This window comes from Vipera ursinii (genome assembly GCF_947247035.1).
Source record: "Vipera ursinii genome assembly, chromosome: 16".
In the NCBI taxonomy this organism is placed as follows: Eukaryota; Metazoa; Chordata; class Lepidosauria; order Squamata; family Viperidae; genus Vipera; species Vipera ursinii.
Window position 1 is genome coordinate 1641511 of NC_139529.1, and position 20323 is coordinate 1661833.

A 20323-nucleotide genomic window follows, 5' to 3' on the forward strand; every position below is an offset into this window, starting at 1 on the left:
GATCCTCCTCGCCTCTGGGTCTTCCTTGCCCCCCAGGCCCTCAGTCTGCATTTGTTCCTCTTGAACCTTCAGATGGAGTTTGTCCTGTGGGGTGGAGGTGGGGGACCCGTCGGCCACTGGCCATCTCAGTTCTGACCTCCATCTTCCGACTCGGCTAGGCCTGCTCTAGAAGCGTTTCTCATCCATCCATCTCAGAGTTCCTACGTGTGCGCTCGTGAACGTCTCTGCTCTATTTCCACATTTATTTGAAAATAATTGCTGAAGCCATCACATAAATCGATGTTTTGAAACATTCTGCAATGAAGGGAAGACTTGAGGGGAAGCTGTCTTCCAGTCCTTGAAGGGCTGTCCTGGGGATGAAGGGTCGACTCATTCGCCAAAGCGCCGGAGGGCAGGACAAGAAGCGATGGGTGGAAGCTCTTTAAAGGGAGAGCCAAGCTGGAACTAAGGAGGAATTTTCTGACAGAACAATTAAATCAGTGGAACAGAAGCTGCCTCCCAGAGTTGTGGATGCCCCATTGCTGGGGGTTAGGAATAATAATAATAATAATAATAATAATAATAATAATAATAATAATAATAATAATAATAATAATAATAATAATAATAAACCTTTATTGTCAAAGTACAACATGTGTACATTGAGATTAGCTGAGCCTCCCCCTGTGCTCCCCCTATTATTATTAATAATAATAATAATAATAATAATAATAATAATAATAATAATAATAATAATAATAATAATAATAAGAAGAAGAAGAAGAAGAAGAAGAAGAAGAAGAAGAGGAGAGATTGGAAGAAGAGATTGGACAACCATTTCTCCGAGATGGTATAAGATCTCCTGCCGTGGACAAGAAGTTCGGACATGTAGACCTCCAAGGTCCCTTCCAGCTTTGGAATTCTAGATTGTATGATTGTCTTTCTCCTAACAGCACATTATATATATGCTGACCATGAAGGCACATTTTTTGAGATGTTTGAATATTTTCTTGGGCTTCACAACATTCGGAGATGTGGAACTGCGGGATCATCAAATTCAGCCAGCACCTCCATCCGGGAAATAGGCCTCTGAAGGAGGGGAAGCCAGACTCTTGCCAATCCCGATGTTCAGTGCCAGCCGCGGGCAGCCAAATTGCTCCGCGCCCTCCTTGTGCCAGAGGGAGAACCTCACAATTGGAAGAACGTTGGAGTTTGCAGAACCACAAAGCAGCAAATAGCCGGAAGAAAACTCAGGAAATGAAAAGCTCTGGACAGGGAGAGATTAAACCGACTAATCCTCCTGTCAAGGCGGCTTCGTTCCTCTAGGGGAGTTTTTGAGGAGGAGAAAGACAACAGAGGTCACGCAGGTTGCGCTTTCCATTTGGGAGACTACCGTCCGACTCTGAGTGGTTGGGACTCTCTCTGGCCCAGGCCCGCCCTCACCACCAGGGAGGGGGCTGTTGCCCTGCACAAAGAGATTGGCAGAGGCACCGCCCAATCGCTTTGCAGCTTTTGAGCCCATGGGCCACAGTCTCCCGGGGGTCCAATTCTGTGGATCAGAAAGCCCCACGACTCTTCCTCTCCTGGCAAGTGCTGTTGGGGGCTCCCCCCCCAGCGACTGCTGAGCTGGGGGTGCCGTTGGAGGAGCAGAAGGAGCCGCTGCAGGAGGGTGTCCAAGGATCTGGGGGTCAGCCCTCAGCAGGCAACTTCCAGCTTTCCTCCCTGCCCCTTTGCCTGGCCTTAGGGGGGGCTGGACGAAGGCTGACTCCCATCTGGGGTGGGAGGCTCCCCCCCTTCTTGCTTTGTGTGGGGCTGCGGGCGTGAGAAGTGCAGGAAGAAGAAACCACCCCCACAGCGAGTGGTCGAGTAATTGCGATTTGCAAAAGTGCTTTGTGTTCTTTTGTGCACGCTTGTGCTTTGTTGGCTGACCCTCTGCTCTTGCTCCCTTGCAGTTCCGCTTCACCGGGGGCGGAGACGCGGGCTCGAAAGGGCCCCAAATCTCTACCCAGGAGTCCCAGGCACAAGCCATCCTGCAGCAGGCCAGGGTGAGTAGCCGGGGCCCCAAACGTTCTCCTGTGGATCCAGCCAGGTTCACTTAACAGCCGTGTCACTAACTGAACGACCCCAGGGATTCACTTAACAACCGTGACAAGAAAGGGGCAAAACTCACTTCACAACTGGGCTGTTTAAGCAATGGCAATTGTGGTTGTAAGTCAAGGTCTGCCTGTGCGTGGCCTTGAGCCAACTCCCCTCCCTCCTCTGGATGCTTGGTGTGTGTGTGTGTGTGTGTTTGTGTGTGTGTACTGAAAGCATCCACCTCTGAATCAGAAACGATGCTTTGCTGTTACTGGGAGGCTTCTTTGATCCCAAATGTAACCCGTGGCTAGTTCAGCATCCCAGGTGGGCGCCATTTCTCCACCTTTAACCTGTTCTGACTTGCCCAGGTTCCCCTGAAACCCTTTGAAACCCCACAGTCCCGGTGGAGAGTAATTTGCTCTCTTTCTAGAGCAGGGGTCCCCAACCCCTGGTCCGTGGACCGGTACCGGTCCGTGGCATGCCAGCAACCGGTCCACACAAACAAGCAAAGCCCCATCCGCGGGATGCAGGCCGCACACAAAACCAACACCCCTTCCGGTCCGTGGAAAACCTCTCTCTGCGAAACCGGGTCCCTGGTGCCCAAAAGGTTGGGGGCCTCTGTTCTAGAGGCCCAGTAGCAAAACCCCCTGCGGCAGCTTTGAGACCAGCCATTCCTTCACTGATGACGTTAGTCAGGGTAATGAAATGTCTGCAAGAAAACAGTAGAGAGATGGACTTTCCTATATCATGGCTGCCATCTAGTGGGCATCTGGATATTGGTAGGTATCTCCAGGTCTGTTACTTGTATCATAGACCTCACAAGGCAGCCATTCATACATAGGAACCTCCTCACTTAGTATGGTGGCCATAGAGCGTTTTCTAAGTTTCAGCGGTCCCCTTTAGCCCCAGATGCCATGTGGTCCTTCTTCCCCAACATACATGTGGTCCTACCAGGGACTCCCTGCTCCTCATAGGATAGTCCTCACATGCAGAGCGGATGTGCCCAGTTTAAAGTCCCACCTCCGCCTTCCTCCTTGATTGTGGGGCTGCCTGAGATTTTAAATCTGGCTTTAAAACCCTGCAGCCTTTTGGGAAACGATGCATGGATTTTGCTCTTAACGCAGAGATGTCTTTTTTTTTTCTTGCTTCCTCTTTTAATTAGGGGAGCAGTTAAACTTTCAGCTCCCATTCACTGCATAATCCGTGTTTCTGTGACTTCCTTGCTGTTCCAGTTGCAGACCTGGGTGGCTTTTAATTACAGAAGAAGATAATCACTGGTCTTTTAGCGTATTGAATTCTAGCAATGGAACAAATTTCTCCCTGCAAGCTTATTAAATGTGGACAGTGCCATTACCTACCCAAAGATTTATTGACTCTCATGGAGCTACATGACTTTTTAATTAGTGGGTTTTTTTAAAAAAAATTAAAAATAAAAATAAAACATGACAGTGACATTTTAAGCTCTTGGTGTACCGATATAAAGTCATCGTTAATTATTCCAGATTCTCTGACTTCCCACCTCCTACCTCTCTATCTGTATCTAGGATATATACGTATATAATCTTATTATTTTGGTGCACTGAGAATACGACTGTACTTGTCTTAGGGGGAAACACATGGGGGGGGAGCGCTAATCCTTTTGCACTTCAGATGTAAGTCTCATGAGTAACCCACTTGTCTGTCCCGGTTTTCTTTGGAGAAAAGCCCCAGAAAGATTCCTTTGAGTTCTGCCTCTTCAATGTCACTTAACAGGCTGGATTTGCAGCGAGGCTCTATCCCCCAAAAAACTAACCAGGGTTGCCTGTTCCCTGTAGCGTCATTGCTTTTAACTGGCCCGTATCACGTGTGAATGCAGCATGGGTGTTTACATACTAGTTGGTTTCATTCAGTTCTGCAGAGCCTTGCACGTCCAAAGAACGATCTGAGGCTGCAAGAGGTGGCCTTGGACTGCACTGGGCAAAGTCCAGTCCTAGCACAGCAGCCCCCTGCTTTTCCCTCCCCTCCCCCCTCCCCTCCCCTCTCTCCATGCCTTTTCCATTCCTCTTGCCCTGGTTTCCCATTCCCCCCCCCCCCCGAATCCCCGTCTTCCTCTGAGCAAATGCAGCAGTCTAACTTTGCGCCTGCTTCCTCCAGCATCCGGGTAAAGATGACTTCAGTGCTTCCGCGTATGCACATCTTTTTATTCCAAATTGGGGAGAACCGCTTGTCCCTTGTGCCTGAACACCCCCCTCCACCCCCAGCTATACAGAAGAAGCATCCACCCGGAGGCTTACGATCACCAGCGGGGTTGTTGACCCTGCCCAGAGGGGCTTTCAAAGGCCCTGCAGCCCCCTCTTCCTGGAGAGCCCACCCCCCCGGATGGCTCTCCAGATACTGGCATTGTCCCTGATGCCCTTTCTCTCTTTCCCTGCAGTTGGCTCTGAGGGGACCAGCCGGCCCAATGGGACTGACCGGAAGACCAGGCCCCATGGTGAGTAAAGCCCCTTCCTTTCCCACAGCGCTGGACACCGTTTCCTGCAACTTTGAGATGAACGAATGCAGAGCGGCTCACCTGGTCATACCTCAGCGAGGAAGCTTTGGCTTCTGGCTGTGCTTAGCCTAACTTGGCACAAACTCTGACAAAGGTCAGACATTGAAGGTCAGGTTGGAAGGAACCAGCGGCACTTGACACCTGGCCAGTAGTCTCTGTTTAAAGGCCCCCAGCCCAGAGTGTCCTCCCCCCCCCCGTCCCCCCAGCAGGGTGTCTTCCCTACAAATGGCCCTTAGTGTTGCTAAACCAAAATCGGCTTTGTGGTCATTTAGTTCCCTGTTTCTTCTGTCTCTTGGAACAACAACAGTTGTCACGTGGAAGGCAGTTATTCAGCCCTTTAGATACTTGCAGCAGTGATCAGGCCTTCCGTTCAAGTCTCCTGTTGACTCTCGTTACTCATCAATAGTCATTATTTAGCAGCTTGAATCCTATTGAGTTAATTTCCTTAAAGCCTGCTGAGAATAGAACTTAAAGGCTGGATGCAGCAGCACATTTTTAAGATGGCTTTTTAAACCGAGACGATGGTGTGGACCAGGCGAGCCTCGGGGTTCCTCCCCAGTTACACTTGGGCGATTCTTAAATCCGTGTCGGCATCCCTTGGAGGCTTCCGGCTCCTCCTGCCTTGATGCAGCCGGACCCTTGTTGCTCGTAGGCCCTTCGGAATGGACCTTTTTCTGTTGGCTAAAGATTTGCCGGGTGGAAGGTGCTGGTTGGTGCTTAAGGCCGAGACTTTTGTGGGGTGCCTGTTTTCTTGGTCTGCCATCACAGTGGTCCTTTGCACCTGTCCCCGCTGGGTCCCTGTCTCCCCCTTTTGCATCTGCAAGGACTGTTTTCCTGATGTGCCTTGTTAACAGCGTTTCTTTTCACACAGGGGCCCCCAGGCGGTGGAGGCATCAAAGGTGAATCTGGAGATATGGGACCTCAGGTAGGAGTGATTGGCAAGGCCAATCTTGGGGGGGGGAAGGTGGAGGGGGGCTCTGCTTCGCCTCCCAAGTCTGCTGAATTTTGCTTTGACGGAGCAGCTTTCTAAAATCAATACCGGCGTTGAGGCAAACCCAGCGCTTCCCCCAAGGGAACTGAGCTTTGGGCCTGTCTCCCAAAGACCACAAAGCACAATCTTGATATTTGAGGCATTTGTATTTTTGTGTAGTTGTATGGATAAGCACCTGCCCTGTCCCTGCACCCTGATGAAAAGGTGCATTAAATTGCCAGCACACATTCCCTGCTCTGAAGGAGCCCCTTATGCCCCCCCCCCCTCGGGAGAGTTGGGGGCTTCTCTTGGGAATGAAGGAGGCAAGGCAAGGCGCAGCGTTCGCACCTGTAGGCCTCCTAGCCCAAGAATGTTTCGCTGCCCGCAAGGGAATGCCCCAGAGATACGTCTCTTCTTTCAGATACATTTTTCTTTTGTCAGATTGGACAATTTGGGGCCATAGTCCTGTTCGTCTGTTAACTTTCTTGAGACTCTTGAATTTTTGCACTCTCCCGGAATAATTGTTCTGGGGAGACACATTAACACAGTGTCAAGCCCTTCCCCCCCCCACTCTGCCAGTTGCAGGCTGTCAATACATCTAGTAACAGAGAGGCTACTCTGAACTTCTTTCCCTACCTCTCCATCCTGTGGTCCCCTTCAGCAGAGAGCCTGGGGTCTAATTGGAGGTGAGAGGCACTTGGCCTTTCCCCCATGCCCTCTTGTGCAAAAGAAAAGAGCCAGGCTTTCCCAAAACCCCCAGGTTCTGATTCTCCTTTGGTTCAATTTATTCCAGGGTCCACGAGGGGTGCAAGGCCCTCCCGGTCCATCGGGGAAGCCAGGACGACGGGTAGGTAAACTCTGAAATGCGTGGCTAGGCCTGGGCAATCCTGGCAGGCTCAAACGTCATTGGTTTTGGCCTAAAGACCCGGGTAGGGCACCCCAAGACAGAACGAGAAGCCTGTTTGGCAGGGGCCCGAAAGAAACCGCTTACTTTATTCAGATTTGCTCGTGCTCTGATCAAAGCTCCTTCACAATCCTGAAGTGGTTTTCTCAGAACTGAAGGGCAGTTCCTGAAGATAAACTTAAGTAAAGATGAACCTCACCTAAGTGGGTGATACCACCTCATTTGCCGGGAGCAGGGAAGATTCAGGAATCTCTCCTTGAAGGCGAAAGAAGGAAGCACAAAAGCAGGTTTGGTATTAGGAAAATCCCAGTGATTGTGTCATTTGCCAACCCCCAATGTTGAAGTGTGGAGAAGAAGCTGAAGCAAAACGGAGGTTGTGGCTGTAGCCACGAAAGAAAGAAGCATCTGCTACTGGAGGGAAGACTATGGCAATTTGAGATGAAGCACTGAAGTGCAGGATATCACAGTGCAAACGACAAAGGTGTGTATTGTCAAGGTCTTGGTTTTCCCAGCTGTACATTTGGCTATGAAAGCTGCACCACCAGAGAGGCTGAACGAAAGAAACTGGGATGCCAGATGGCTCACTATGAACATCCAGGCTAAACTTTGGATGTTTGGAAGGCATCGTGCGAAGGGAAGAGCCATTCAGGATGACTCAATGCTTGGAAAAATCGAAGGGACAGAAAAAGAGGCCGACAGAAGACAAGCAGAGTGGTCCTATCTCTGACAACTCAGGCAGGAGCTTATGAGCACTTCAGTCACGGAGAGACGGTCCTGGGGAGCTGATGTCCGTTGGGTCACAGGGACACACAAGTGACCAAGCAACTGAAGGAGGAAAAGTTCTCACAACAGCTTCAAGAATGGGGAAAGCTGGCAAGGACATCAAGCCCTCCTGCCCTGTATTTTAGTCTGTCTTGAGAAGGAATTCTGTGGACTTTAATTTCAATGTTTTTCAGTTTGGGGCAAGTCCAACTTCCGTGGCTGCGTCACTTATGCAGCCGCAGAGGAGGAAAAACAGAGAGAGCCAATTGATGGTTCAAAAGAGCCTGCAGGAACAATAGGAGCAGTTTGTGATCAGGTTCATTTGAATTAACAAGCAGCCCTGGCTTGTTTAATTGAAATATTAAGCCAGTTAGCACCTCTTTCATCTCAGCCAAACCCATCTGCATCTTACCGTAATCTCTTCAGGGAAGCCCCCCTCCCCGTGTGCTTTTGAACGACCCGCCCCTCCAAATATTTTCAGAGAATAGACTCACTCGGCCTTTCCTCCTTGCATCTGCCAATGAAGGCAGGAAGATTTTCATCCGTATTCTTGAAATAGCGCTGGTGAGTCCTGCAGGATTTCAGAATTCCCTAATTTGCGCAAATTCATTTTGTGCGCCAACTGTACCCATTGCTAGGCTTGCTGATGGTCACTCATGTCTTAGTCTCTCTCTCTCTCTCACACACACATACACACACAGACTCACACAAATTTGGATCGCTACTACAATGAACTATACATGGGGCTGCCCTTGAAGAAACGGCAACTAGTCTGGATTGGCGTGGTCTGTGCAGTTTTGCACAGTGCGCCTGGGTGGCACCTGTGGCGCGTGAGCTGCACCAGCCTGCTAGTCTGGGAGGAAGGGGACAGGCAGGCCTGCGAGAATTCACATCCTCTGATAACTGCAGTGCTCACAGAAAGCCCCCCCGCCAAAAGATGTTCTTGCTCTTATGGAAGTTGTAGGCAGCCCTGAGTGTATCTTTCCAGACGCAACTTCTCCCTGGTCTTCTGGATGCCAAGTGGTGAGATTTACAAGGCCCCAAGTAACCAGGGGACTGGATAACGGACTGCCGCTACCAAGATGATGGTCAGATAAAAGAAATCCGAGTCCTGGGCGGAAATGTACCTCAGATGAGACCCTCCCTCTTTCTCAGGAGCAAAAAGGGAGCAAAGGGGAGGCGTGTTCAGATTTGCAAGATTCTGTTATTGCACCCTTACGATAAAAGTGGTGTCAGCATGCGTGGCTTTGTTTCCTAGTCTGATCTGCCTACTACTGAATCTTTGCAGAATTTCTTGGACCAGTACCTGATTAAACTGCAATTTTGGTGCTGGCAGAGAGGATGTGCAATCATGGCTTAGGGCAGGTCAACTCTGGCAAGCCCAAGATCAAAGCCAAGGTCTATCCTGATTTGGAACCAGTCAGAAGAATTGTGAGGCAAATGGACACCAGGAGGGGAGGGGTGTGAAGGGAAGCAGACCGTTTTAGACTCTGAAACAGACCTGTCACAAATCTGCCAGTTCTGTTCAGAATGGCCCACATTTTAAAGGACAACGTGCAGCGAACCCAGAGTGATTTAATCCGAATAGAGCTGGAAGGGACTTTGGAGGTCTTCTAGTCCAACCCCCTGCTCAAGCAGGAGAACCTAGACCATTTCAGACAAGTGGCTGTCTAGTTTCTTCTTAAACACCTCGAGTGATGGAGCACCCACAACATCTGAAGGCAACTTCTGTCCCACTGGTTAATTAACAAGACGAACCGGACAAGGTTGGGTGGGGCACCCCCCCAACCCAAAAAAGACATGCCTTAACTTGGGCACGGAACTGCTTCAGCCCAAAAAAGCTAATGCAATCCTTAGTTGTATAAACAGAGGCGCAGAATCAGAATCATGTGAAGTATTGGAACCACTGTATAAATCCTTAGTAAGACCACGCCTGGAATATTGCGTCCAGTGTTGATCACCACTTTGCAAAAAAGATGCTGAGACTTTGGTAAAAGGGCAGAGAAGAGCGACTAAGTTGGTTAAAGGCCTGGAGACTAAAACGTACGAAGAACGGTTGCAGGATTTGGGAACGGCCAGTCCAGAGAAAAGGACTGGGGGGGGGGACATGATAACGGTATTCCAGTATTTGAGGAGCTGCCACAAAGAAGAGGGGGGGGGGTCAACTTATTTTCCAAAGCACCAGAGGGCAGGAGGAGAAAGGATGGAAACTAATCAAGGAGAGAAGCAACCTGGAATTAAGGAGAAATTAAGGAGGAAGCAAAACTTCCTAACAGTGAGGATAATCAACCAGTGGAACAGAAGTTGCCTTCAGACGTTGTGGGTGCTCCATCCCTGGAGGCTTTAATGAAGAGGCTGCACAACAGCATGTGAGAGATGGTCTAGGGCAGGGACAGGCAACCTCGGCTCTTTTAGGACTCGTGGACTTCAACTCCCAGAATTCCTGAGTCAGTTATGCTGGGAGTTGAAGTCCATGAGTCATAAAAGAGCCGAGGTTGCCTTCCCCTGGTCTAGGGTCTCCTGCTTGAGCAGGGGGTTGGACTAGAACAGGGCTTTTCAACTTTTCACCCATTCTGCCACTTTTAGGATATGGCGACATCCGAGTACCACCAGTCGCCTAGCAAGGTGTCAAAAACTTGATGATCCCCCCCCAAAAAGGAAAAAAGTGATGAAGTACAGGTAGTCCTCGACTTACAACAGTTCGCTTAGTGACTGTCTGAAGTTACAATGGCACTGAAAAAAGTGCCCCCCAAGCCACAGCCAAGCAAGACACCTGCCTGCCCACCCGGCGGCGCTCTTCCTCCTGTCCAAGGTTTTCATTGTTGTGAGCTTTTCTGTTGAGGATTGGCAGCGGGGGTGGGGTGGGGGTGTTTGGTTTTTATTTCCCCCCCCCATCTGCTGGGTTGTTGCAGCAGGTTTTGGTCACTTCACATGACCCTGGGATACTGTGACCGTCGTAAATATGAATCAGTTGCCAAGCATCTGAATGTAAATGACAAGAACCTGGAGATGCTGCAACATTCCAGATGATTGGCGCATCTTCTGGGCTCAGCAGAAGTCCCAGGATCAGTGTGGAGCTCCAGCTGGATCCTGGCGATGATCCTGGCGCTTCCGCTGAGCCCCGACAGCCCTGCAGCTCCAGCCGTCTCTCGCTCAGGCTTGTGCGGTGCTGCCACCGGTTCAGCTCATTCCCCTCCCCCACTACCACTTTTCTAGGATGGTCGCGTACCACCTGCTAGGTGCCAATGTACCACAGGTGGTACCCGTACCACTGGTTGAAAAGCCCTGTCCCAGAAGACCCCCAAGGTCCCTTCTAGCTCTTTTCTGATTGAATAGGTACCGTAGGGGAAGAAGGGAAGAGGCAGATGGTGGAGTGAATGGATTGTCTGATGACTTAGCCTCAGCTGCAGAGCAGATTTTGTTGCCCCTTGATCTAGTTTGGCTACTTGATTTCCTTTTTCTCCTCCCCTTTTAGGGACGAGCTGGCAGCGACGGTGCTCGAGGGATGCCAGGCCAAACGGGACCGAAGGTAACTGGGCCAAACCATCTCATCTCTCACCCCTGCCGGCCTTTCACCGTTCCAGATGTTCTTTACAGGAAATCTGCAGCATCCAGGGAGGAATCCCACACTGAGTGGCAGACAAATTGCCATTTACAGAACTGCCTTCTTTCTATGGCCTCACTCCGCTTTCATTGAAAGAGACAAGCATTAGTGCCCAATCTGAATGCAGGGATGTGTGCCTGGAAGTCGTATATTAGCAGGTTTAAGTGGCTGATTATGTAGGTACTTAACGTGGAAAGAGAGGCAGGGAGGGAATTGTTAAAGAGGAGGATTGCAAATCACTTGCTTCTTCTCCAAGGCTCTTGGTCTCCTGAAGCCCCAGCTTCCGGGAGGAGGGAGGGGGCGAGAGAGCTGGCAGAAGGATAATTTACATCCAGAGAGGCGAGAACTGATTCCAAGAGGCGAGGATGTGCAAGGAGGCTCCGGGACTTAAGAGAATCCCCATCCATCAGCTTTCTCCTCATAGATCCTGCAAGGACAGCTTAAACTGCTTTCGGAAAGGTCCAGGCAATTCATTCTGCCAAGCCTCCCCCTCCTGGTGGGCAGTGCCTATGTGTGTGTGTGTGTGTGTGTGTGTGTGTGTGTGTGTGTGTGTGTAAACTTTGTGCAATTGCAGGTGGAGAGAACTGTGTGTGTGCCTGTTGGAGATGTTCACTAAAGGCAGGCAACACTTGGCCAGAGCAGAGGGAGCAGCATCCTGAAGAAAGGGCTGGGATGGGGAGAAACGCAAGCGGAGAGTCTGCTTGCAGCAATAAAAAATAACATTCACCAAGATAAAGTTTAAAAATAGGGGTTGGAAAAGCATCTGCTAGAGGAGGTTGTGGACAAAAGAATTATAGTTTGGGAGCGATGAGGAGGGAAAGGCAGCGTGGATTTCTGCAAATCTTACCCGTTGAACCCCCTTCCTCTTCACCCTTCACCTCCAGTGATCTTCCGCTGCCAAGGCAAGGCGGTGGGGAGGACGGGCAAAAGTGTGAGGCTGCCTGGGGCTTTGGGCCCTATCCTGGGGTGGGAAGCAAGTCCCACCTAGCAGGAATAGTCGGGGAGGGGAGGTGGGATCCCCCAGCAAGCCCCGGGTGCCTCAGATCAGACGCTGCCTGCGACGGGAGACCTCCAAGCCCTTCCCCAAAATTGCCATTGTTAAGGTAACTCTTTGGGAAGTCATCCTATTAATTTAAATTTCACTGCAATGAAAAGAAACCTAATCAAGCTTTTGCCCATCTCTTTCTTTTGGCTCCTTGCCCGTGGTGAGGGTCTCTGATGCCAAATTGGCCTTAAAAGGTTGCGCTGGTCTTTTTCTCCTGTTCTGAGTCAGACCGAGTGCAAAGGCCCGAAAGAGGGAAGTGAGCATAAAATGGCTCTGGAGGGAGAACGGAGACCTGTCATTGCAAGTGAATGGAGGGGGGTGTTCCAAGTCTCTCCAAGGGCCCCCATCTTCCACCCTCCATTAGCCAACACTCCCCTTCTCTCCCCTCCCCTTCCCCTTTTTTTCCTCTCCTCCTTTCCCTTCCCCTCCCTCTCCCTTCCCCTTCCCCTCCTTTTCCTTCCTCTTCCCTTTCCCTCTTCCCTTCCTCCTCTCTTCGCACTTCCTCCAGGCACGGCTGCTCCTTAGCAGCGTTCGCTTAGCCAGAGGGAGGAACGGGGAGTCGGGAGAGGACAGAAGCACCACCAGGCCAGGGCTGATGCTCGCAGTTGAAGGCTGAGCGGGCCCAGGAGCTCCTGAAACACAGGACTTGCCTGAGCGGGCAGCAGCCCCAGCCGGCCCAGATTCCCGGGCTTAGGCCTCCGGCACCCGCTCCCCGCCGCCCAGCAGGGCCAAGCAAACCTCCCCGTGCCAGGCGCTCCTCCGTCCCTCTCCTCGAATCCTGCTTGGAGGTGGGACTCCCGGGTGCTTGGCCCACGTGGGCACTCCTGAGGGCTTGGTCACGACCCACCACCCTTCCTGGATCCGGCAGCCACTCTCCCTCTGAACTCTCTTGCAGGGGGACCGAGGTTTTGACGGCCTGGCTGGGATTCCCGGAGAAAAGGGGAACAGGGTAAGTGCCGGCTACGTTTCCGCCTTGCTCGGCTTTCCAAAGGTTGCTAAGGAGAAGATGGCCTCTCTCTGCTGGCTTTTTTCCTGGCAAGCCATTGATTTGGACCGAGCAACTTCTCCCCTCTCCCTGCTACCTGGAAGCACGTGTGGGCTTGTTTCCTGTTTCAGCCTAGCCCAAGGCCATCTACAGGCAGTAGCCGCAGCAGTGGCAGCTCACATTTGTGTAAATTTGTATGTATATATATATAAATATATATATATGGATTTTAATGGTAGAGGACAGGAAAGCCTGGAGGAACATTGTCCATAGGGTCGCGATGGGTCGGACACGACTTCGCAACTAACAACAACAACAATGGATTTTAAAAGATTGAAGACAGACGTTACTGGTGAAATGAATGTGGGGGATCAATCCTGAAATCTCCAGTGCAGCTGAGCGTTGCAGTGGAAGGTTTTGATGATGTCCTTGTTCAAGAATTGAGGTTTTTCCCAAAGGCTGCTTGAAAACTTCCAACAGTGACACATCCAGGCCAACCTGGGTGGGGATGTCAGTGAGGAAACGGAAAGCGATTTACAAAATAATGGTCTTACAAATAGTTCCCAGTGTTTTGAAGCATCCGGGCCCAGCGGGAGAGCTGGTTCCAGGCCCAAAACCTTTCCAGAAGGCAGCTGGGCCTGTGGGCTCTTTTTGAGCCCTCCCCTGGATGATGGATTGGGCAGCTCTCTACTGCTCCCCAGTAAAAAGGCCTGCCTGGGGTGCCACATTAATCCACTTTCTTTCCTGCTGGTACCTCAGAGATCTTTACGTTGGCATTTGATCACCTTGGTGCCCCCCTCCCCTTCGGATCTTTGTTTTCCTCATTGCTCGCAGCATTGCTCTTTTTATTTTACTTCACGTTGGACTTGGTCTGCCAACTGCCTTGGGAGGCTTGGCTTCCAGGCCAAGGGGTGCCAGCCAGGGACGGTGGGGGGGGGGGGGTTAGGGTTAGGGGGCTGGAGCTGTAGGAGGAGCGCAGGCGGCTGGACTGGGCAGGGGCAGCAGGCCTGGCCTCTCGGGAGAGGGATTTGCCTGGCCCTTCACTCACACACCCAGTGCGACCTTTGGAAGGGTGCACACAACACAAGGACTTCCAAGAAGATCTAGACTAGAGGAACAGGTGAGACACCTGCCCCTCCCCCACACCTCCTGGTCTCCTGCCGTGCCATTTAGTGCGTAGCCGATCTCTCAGCCTTGGACTCTTAAGATTTTGGGGGGTGGGAGGGGGCATCAAAAACATGGCTGACGCTGCCCTTTTTTCCCCTTCAGGGTGATCCTGGCCCCTCGGGCCCCCCAGGAGCCCCAGGTGAAGACGGTGACAGGGTGAGTTCTGGCAAGTGTTCTTTTGAAGCTTAAATAATTTGGGGTCTGTTTATCATTCACTGAGCTTCCCTGGGGGGACGAAGCCGCTGCGAATCAATCACTGCCACAATCCAGGCACACACACACCACGTTATGCCTCCAGAGCGAAACAAAGAGTGGTGGGCTATAGGATCCCACCCTATATGCTACATAGGATGTATAAATATAGGAAGGCTTATAGAGAAAGGATTCTTGTGAATCCTTCGGCTGGTCACTCGATCCATCCCTGATTGTAACTTCCCTGGGTCAAATGTAGTCACCCAACTTTCATCTTTTGTTTAAGCATTTCAGCCAAGATCAGCGAGACCACAATTACAGCGGTCTTGTTCCAGCCTTTGGAGTCCTTGTCTTCAGAACAGAACAGAATAACAGAGTTGGAAGGGACCTTGGTGGTCTTCTAGTCCAACCCCCTGCTCAAGCAGGAGACCCCATACCATTTCAGAAAAAATGGTTGTCCGGTCTCTTTGTGAAAGCCTGCAGTGACGGAGACCCACAACTTCAGGAGGCAAGCCGTTCCTTAGGATGTTTCTCCTTAGTTCTAGCTTGCTTCTCTCCTTGATTAGTTTCCATCCATTATTTCTTCTCCTGCCTTCTAGTGAATGAAGCTGCTTTGCTTCCCCTCCCCAAGTGGTTTGCCGCCTCCTGTTGTTGCTCAACGAGAGAGGCCTGATTTGGGTCTGGCTCTTACTCCCCCTTTTCTTTCTCTTGCCAAACAGGGTGATGATGGAGAAGTTGGGCCCAGAGGTCTTCCCGGCGAACCTGTAAGTTTCTGCAAAATGGAGGCAACCCTTTCCTTTGAACAATGGTGTGTGTGTGTGCTGCTGCTGCTTCCCAAGCAATATTGGGTAGGCATTTAAGGCACAAGAGCAGAATATATGAATCGATGGGGACCAGCGGAGGATGGCTGGGAATCAGCTGAGGTAACCAGAGGTCCCTACGGGAGTTCCAGGTATAATGTGTAGAAACGGCCCCGGCGATGTTGTTTTTCAGCTGCTCCTGTCACAGATTCTCCTGAGATGCTTCCCTGAAGGTGAATGTAGGACTTTTGTCTCTTGTAGCCTTAAACGTGGCCAGAATAAGTGTTCTCCCCGTTCCAGAATTTAAAATGCACATTTTGAGGATTCAGATTGTAATTCAGGGAAAGCTGAAGATGGCGATGCAGCCAGAGCTGTGAGTGTGTTACTCTAAAATGCCTCCTTGCTCTCACTGGACCACCTGGGTGGGTGGAGAGCTGCTCTCTACACCAAATGCCTTCATTTGGAAGATTTTTTTCCCAGAAGAGGCCTGGGTGCTTGAGGTCCCAGCATTGGGAAGACTGTAGAGCAGAGTCTGCTCGGAGCCTCAGGGCTGTAGACCGAGGCAGAAGGAAAGGACACCTGCTCTGTGGCCAGGAGAATCACACAGAGGCCAGCAGGCCAGGTTTGATGCAAAGGAGACTTTATTCCCTGGGCTGGTGGCAAATCCTCCCTGCCAAAGCTAAGGGTCAGCATTCCAGGTGATGATCCCAGCAAAGCAAGCACACCTGGGACATTCCGATCTCTAATGGCAAGGCTTTATTGAGCACAGCATTACCGGCACTAATGAATCGAAAGTCAGCTCTGATTAAATCGGTGTGAAAGCAGCATATTAAAAGTACAGCAACTTCCTTCCCCCCCCCGACAGTGCAGGTCACATGACCCAATTAAACTCCGGACAATTATGACGAGAATCTTCTGTTTCCAAAACAAACTCGTGGACGATCCTGCAGCTCCACAGGTGCAACACGCGTTCCATTCTTCCCCACTCCTCTGTAGGCAACCCAAAGAAGGAGAAGAAAATACATCCAAAGCAACGTGACGTTTTTCCGAGCTTGACACTAAGCTCCACACGATTATAGGGAAATTGACCCACAAATGCAAGAAAGGAAAGTCTCTCTTTGGAATTTGGAAACCGCTTCTTTGTGCTTCCCTGTGTAATTACCGGTGGTGTTATATATACTGCTTGGAAATGTTTCAGGCCCTTCCCTTAGGCCAGCTATGTTGACCGGGCTCCTTCGGTCATCTTGGCCACGAGGCACGAGGATGGACGTTGTGGCCAAAAGGCCTGCCGAGTTCCAGGAAGGAGGAACATAGCCCTGTGGGCACAGCACAGCCTCCCAGGCGCTGCTGAGGAGGGGGCCCAAGGAAGAGAAGGCTTGAACCTGTCAGTGGATTCCCAGCCCAGGCCCTTCCAGGGTCCTTCTCAGACCACACCTCTGGGGGGGCTTCAGGAGTTCTTGACAGCTGGAGTTACATCCCCTCTTTCCCACCCATACACAGACCGCCCTTTCTTCCTAGCTCTTAAGAGAACTTGACAGTATGGAAATGAAGGCTACTGTTGTAATCGCAAGAGTATCCCTCCAGCAGCTTTTGCCAGGGATTTGCAGAGAAGAGCACTGACTTGTCTTGTTCAGATCCTTTCAGTTAGCACCAGCCTTCCTGTTTTTCCCAACCTGCTTCTTCACAATGAAATCAAAGCTGTGGATAGCTCTGAGACCACCAGGTGCAACCGGAATCGTTGGGCTTCTGGAGGAGCCGTCTCTTGCTGACAGATGGAGAGAGAAGGGCGGGGAGGATGGGGGCAGGAGCAGCGCGATAATCTCGGCCTGGCTGCAGCCAGATTGGCTCATTGCCCTTCTGCGCTTCTGAACTGGCCGCTCTTCCAGTTCCAGACACTCAGATGTGGATGAAGCTAGACTGGGTTTGTGGAGTTAGTGGTGGGCACTCAGCTGTCCCATTGAGACAGAATTTGGCATTTGAGCAGAGCGTATGACCTGAAGATGCAAATTGTGTGTGAGTGTGAACACAGAGAGGTAGGACCGCCATGGGACATGAAGTTGAATGCCGCTTTGGGGTGCTCTGTGTGTCTTTTATTTACTCTGCTTTCCCATCTTTTGTGCTTTGGGAATTTTCAGTGCAAAATTAGTCTTTTTTTGCAGAGGAGAGCAGTTGTATCACCGCGGCTACAGATTGGCTACAGAAGTTGTCGCTCACCTTTTCTGGCTGAGAGAGCAGCCCTTTCCTCCACTTCTGCCGGTTTCCCCAGCGATTTTGTTTCCTCTGCCCGTGAGACTGTCTGAGCATCTGCACTGCTCACCAGGGGTGATGAGGTCCCTGGTGCTCTCTCAGCTTGGTGCTATGCTTGCCGATGTTTCTGAAGATGTCACCCTGTTGGATCGTGAAATGTCGGCCAGCAGTCCACCAAGCTCAGAGCGCACCAAGTACTCCTGGATGCAAAACTGAGCTAATGTTTCTTCCACTCAAGATGACGAAGTTCCTTGAACTGAGTGGCTGGGGAGGGGACCAACTATGGGGGCTGATGAGGCAGCTCCTTCAAACTGGCTCTTCTGCAACCCAGAGCCAATTGGCACCCAGTGCACCTCTTCTTGGGTGGATTATTGGATGCTTTTGCTTTGACAATATAAGAGGCAGCCTTTTCCTTTAAACTGTTTTGCTCTTAAAATTAGATGAAGCTGGGGGGAGGAGAATGCTACCCCGGTTGTTTTTAACAAGATAAGAAATGGCGCGTTATAGAACGGAAGCGAAGCTTTGCATTTTAAACTAATTGGAGAATGTGATTTATGATGTTAATTAAGGGAGGGAATTGTGTTTGATACGATGTGCTCAGGGGAGGAGAATTCAGATTTTGGCGTGATGTCATGATTCCGACTAATGAAACACTTCAAAGAATCTTCAGGCATTGTTTATTCTAAAAAGTCTATAATAACGAGATCGAAGCATCGGCACTCACATTCTCCAATTAGTTTAAAATGCAAAGCTTTGCTTCCGTTCTTTAACGCGCCATTTCTTATCTTATTAAAAACAGCTGGGGTAGCATTCTCCCCCCTCCAGCTTCATTTAATTCAAGGTCAAAACAGTTTAAAGGAAAAGGCTGCCTCTTATATTGTCAAAGCAAAAACATCCAATGTTTGCAGTGTTGACATCTCTGTTAAGAACATTGAAGTTGGCCTGGTGGAAGCTTGTTGGCCCAGCAGATCCTCTCGCATCAGTGGGTTTCAGAAGGCTTCCAGCCAGCAGAAGAGATTGTCCAACCTGCTGTCACTAGAGGTCTTTCTCCATCAGTGCAGATATTATAACAGGGTTGGGAGGGACCTCAGAGGTCTTCTAGTCCAACCCCTTGCCCGAGGCAGGAGACCTTATACCGTCCTGGACAAATGGTTTTGTCCAAACTTTTCTTGAAGACCTCCAGTGAAGGAGCACATAATGTATACTAGCATCTTTTCACTTGGGGCATCAGCTCCACAAAGTGCCTTTGTGCTGCTAAGCTGCAGACAATAGGTTGAAATTGCGGTCCTTTTTGGTCAAGTTTATTTTTGTCCGCATGTGGTTCAGAATACCGAGTGGACTGCTGGTTGCCAAAGAACTGTCAGCATTTTATTTTTGTATTTTTCAGTTGTTGCTAAACTCAGGTTTTGCTGATCTGTGAAATGGTTGTTTCAGCTGCTGAAAAGGCAGGCCGCTGTTCTCTCCCCTGAGGGCCTTCCCCCCCCCCCTCGCCCCCTCGTGTTCTCTCTCTCTCTCTTTCACTGAGTACTTGCTGCAATGATTGGTAAAGTCCCCACAGAGCCCTGGAGCTGCGAAGAAGGACTGCTGCCACCCATGAAGGCACCAGGCTAGGTGGCCAGATCCTGGTGCTCCCAGGACAAGGCCAGCTCATGGAGCAACAGTCACCCTCAACACGGTCCATTGTCTTTTCCAGGGCAAAGTTTATAGTGTGGCACAAGCTGAATTGCCTCTGCTCCTCGCGGGCACTTTCACATTAATCTTGCTTCTTCTCGCAGGGTCCCCGTGGTTTGCTTGGACCGAAGGGGCCTCCGGGGCCACCAGGACCTCCGGTGAGTAGAAAGAAATATTCTGGCAGGAAGCCGGGACACCTCTCCGCCACCCGGGACGCCCCCGTCCTTCAACTCTCACGGGCACTTTCTCACTTCGTTGCAGTGGCAAAAAAACTTCACTTGGTTTGCTTTCGTTCCCGGTATTTGGCATGGAAATATTTTTCCACCTGCCGATCAGAAGCAGAGTTTGCAGGGCCGATGGCAGGAAAGGTGCAGGCCGGCTTTGGGGTGTGTGTGTGAATGCTTCCGTTTGTGCCAATTGTGACTCGCATTGTTCCTCTTCCTTCCTTTTGTCAATCTTCCCGCCAGGGCATTACTGGGATGGATGGACAGACTGGCCCTAAGGGGAACGTGGTAAGTCTATGCCCACCAAGGGTGATCGTACTTGCGCTGCATAAATTAAATCCACTAATTACTTTTTCAGACCGTCTTCATTTCAAAGCCGGTGGACGTTGCTTTCCTAAATGGTGCTAATTAAGTTTACATTTTAAATTGATTTTCATGGGTCACCTATTGCATTTTTTGAATAAAGAAATCACTGGAGTAATCAGCGGTCATCAAAATATTCCCGCATCGAGGGCCGTCTGTCTCTCTCTGCATCATGAGGCACTTAGGCACATAATTAGTTGCACGCAGAGCTTACTCTGGAAGGGCCTGGAGACGGCGCTCTTCCAGTACTTGAAGGACCGTCCCAAGGAGGAGGGGTGGGTTATTCTCCGTGGTGCCCAAAGGCAGGACAGGAACCTTCTGGGTGGGAGCCATGCTGAGGGGAGACCTCAACTCAAAAGCAGGAGGCTGGTCCTGCGGTCTACGTCCTCTCTTGCTTTCATTTCTCTCTTCTGTCTTTTCTCTTGCAGCTATATCCAGGCCCAGAGCCCCTCCTCACGGGTTCTCGTTTCCAGACCCCTCATCGTCCCTTCTGTGAACTTACTCCAGTTTCATAGAATCCTAGAACCCTAGGGACGGAAGGGGCCTCAGAGGTCTTCTAGTCCAACCCCCAGGGGCCCAAGGCAGGAGTCCTTAGACCATCCTGGACAAATGGGTGTCCAATCTTTCCTTGAAAACCCCCAGCGATGGAGCACCCACAACTCTGGGAGGCAAGCCGTCCCCTTGATTAATTTCTTGGAGTCCATTTTGCACTAGGATGCCCAGAACCCCAAAGGGGGGGGCCTGAGTGGGGCAGCAGTGAAGGGACAGTCGGTTCTGAGGGGTCCTCTGTGCTCTCTGAGCTGG

The 20323-nt window shown here is 50.8% G+C and overlaps 1 protein-coding gene across 1 annotated transcript in view; it reads left to right on the forward strand.

Moving 5' to 3' along the window:
* The window catches only part of COL5A1 (collagen type V alpha 1 chain), a 203237-nt gene that overhangs the window by 115261 nt on the left and 67653 nt on the right, over positions 1-20323 (forward strand). Inside the window, exons 13-22 of the mRNA XM_083375260.1 lie at positions 1932-2024; positions 4469-4525; positions 5457-5510; positions 6349-6402; positions 10697-10750; positions 12766-12819; positions 14125-14178; positions 14934-14978; positions 19037-19090; positions 19400-19444. Of these exons, the coding sequence (XP_083231386.1) occupies positions 1932-2024; positions 4469-4525; positions 5457-5510; positions 6349-6402; positions 10697-10750; positions 12766-12819; positions 14125-14178; positions 14934-14978; positions 19037-19090; positions 19400-19444 (564 nt within the window). The remainder of the gene's footprint in view (positions 1-1931; positions 2025-4468; positions 4526-5456; positions 5511-6348; positions 6403-10696; positions 10751-12765; positions 12820-14124; positions 14179-14933; positions 14979-19036; positions 19091-19399; positions 19445-20323) is intronic.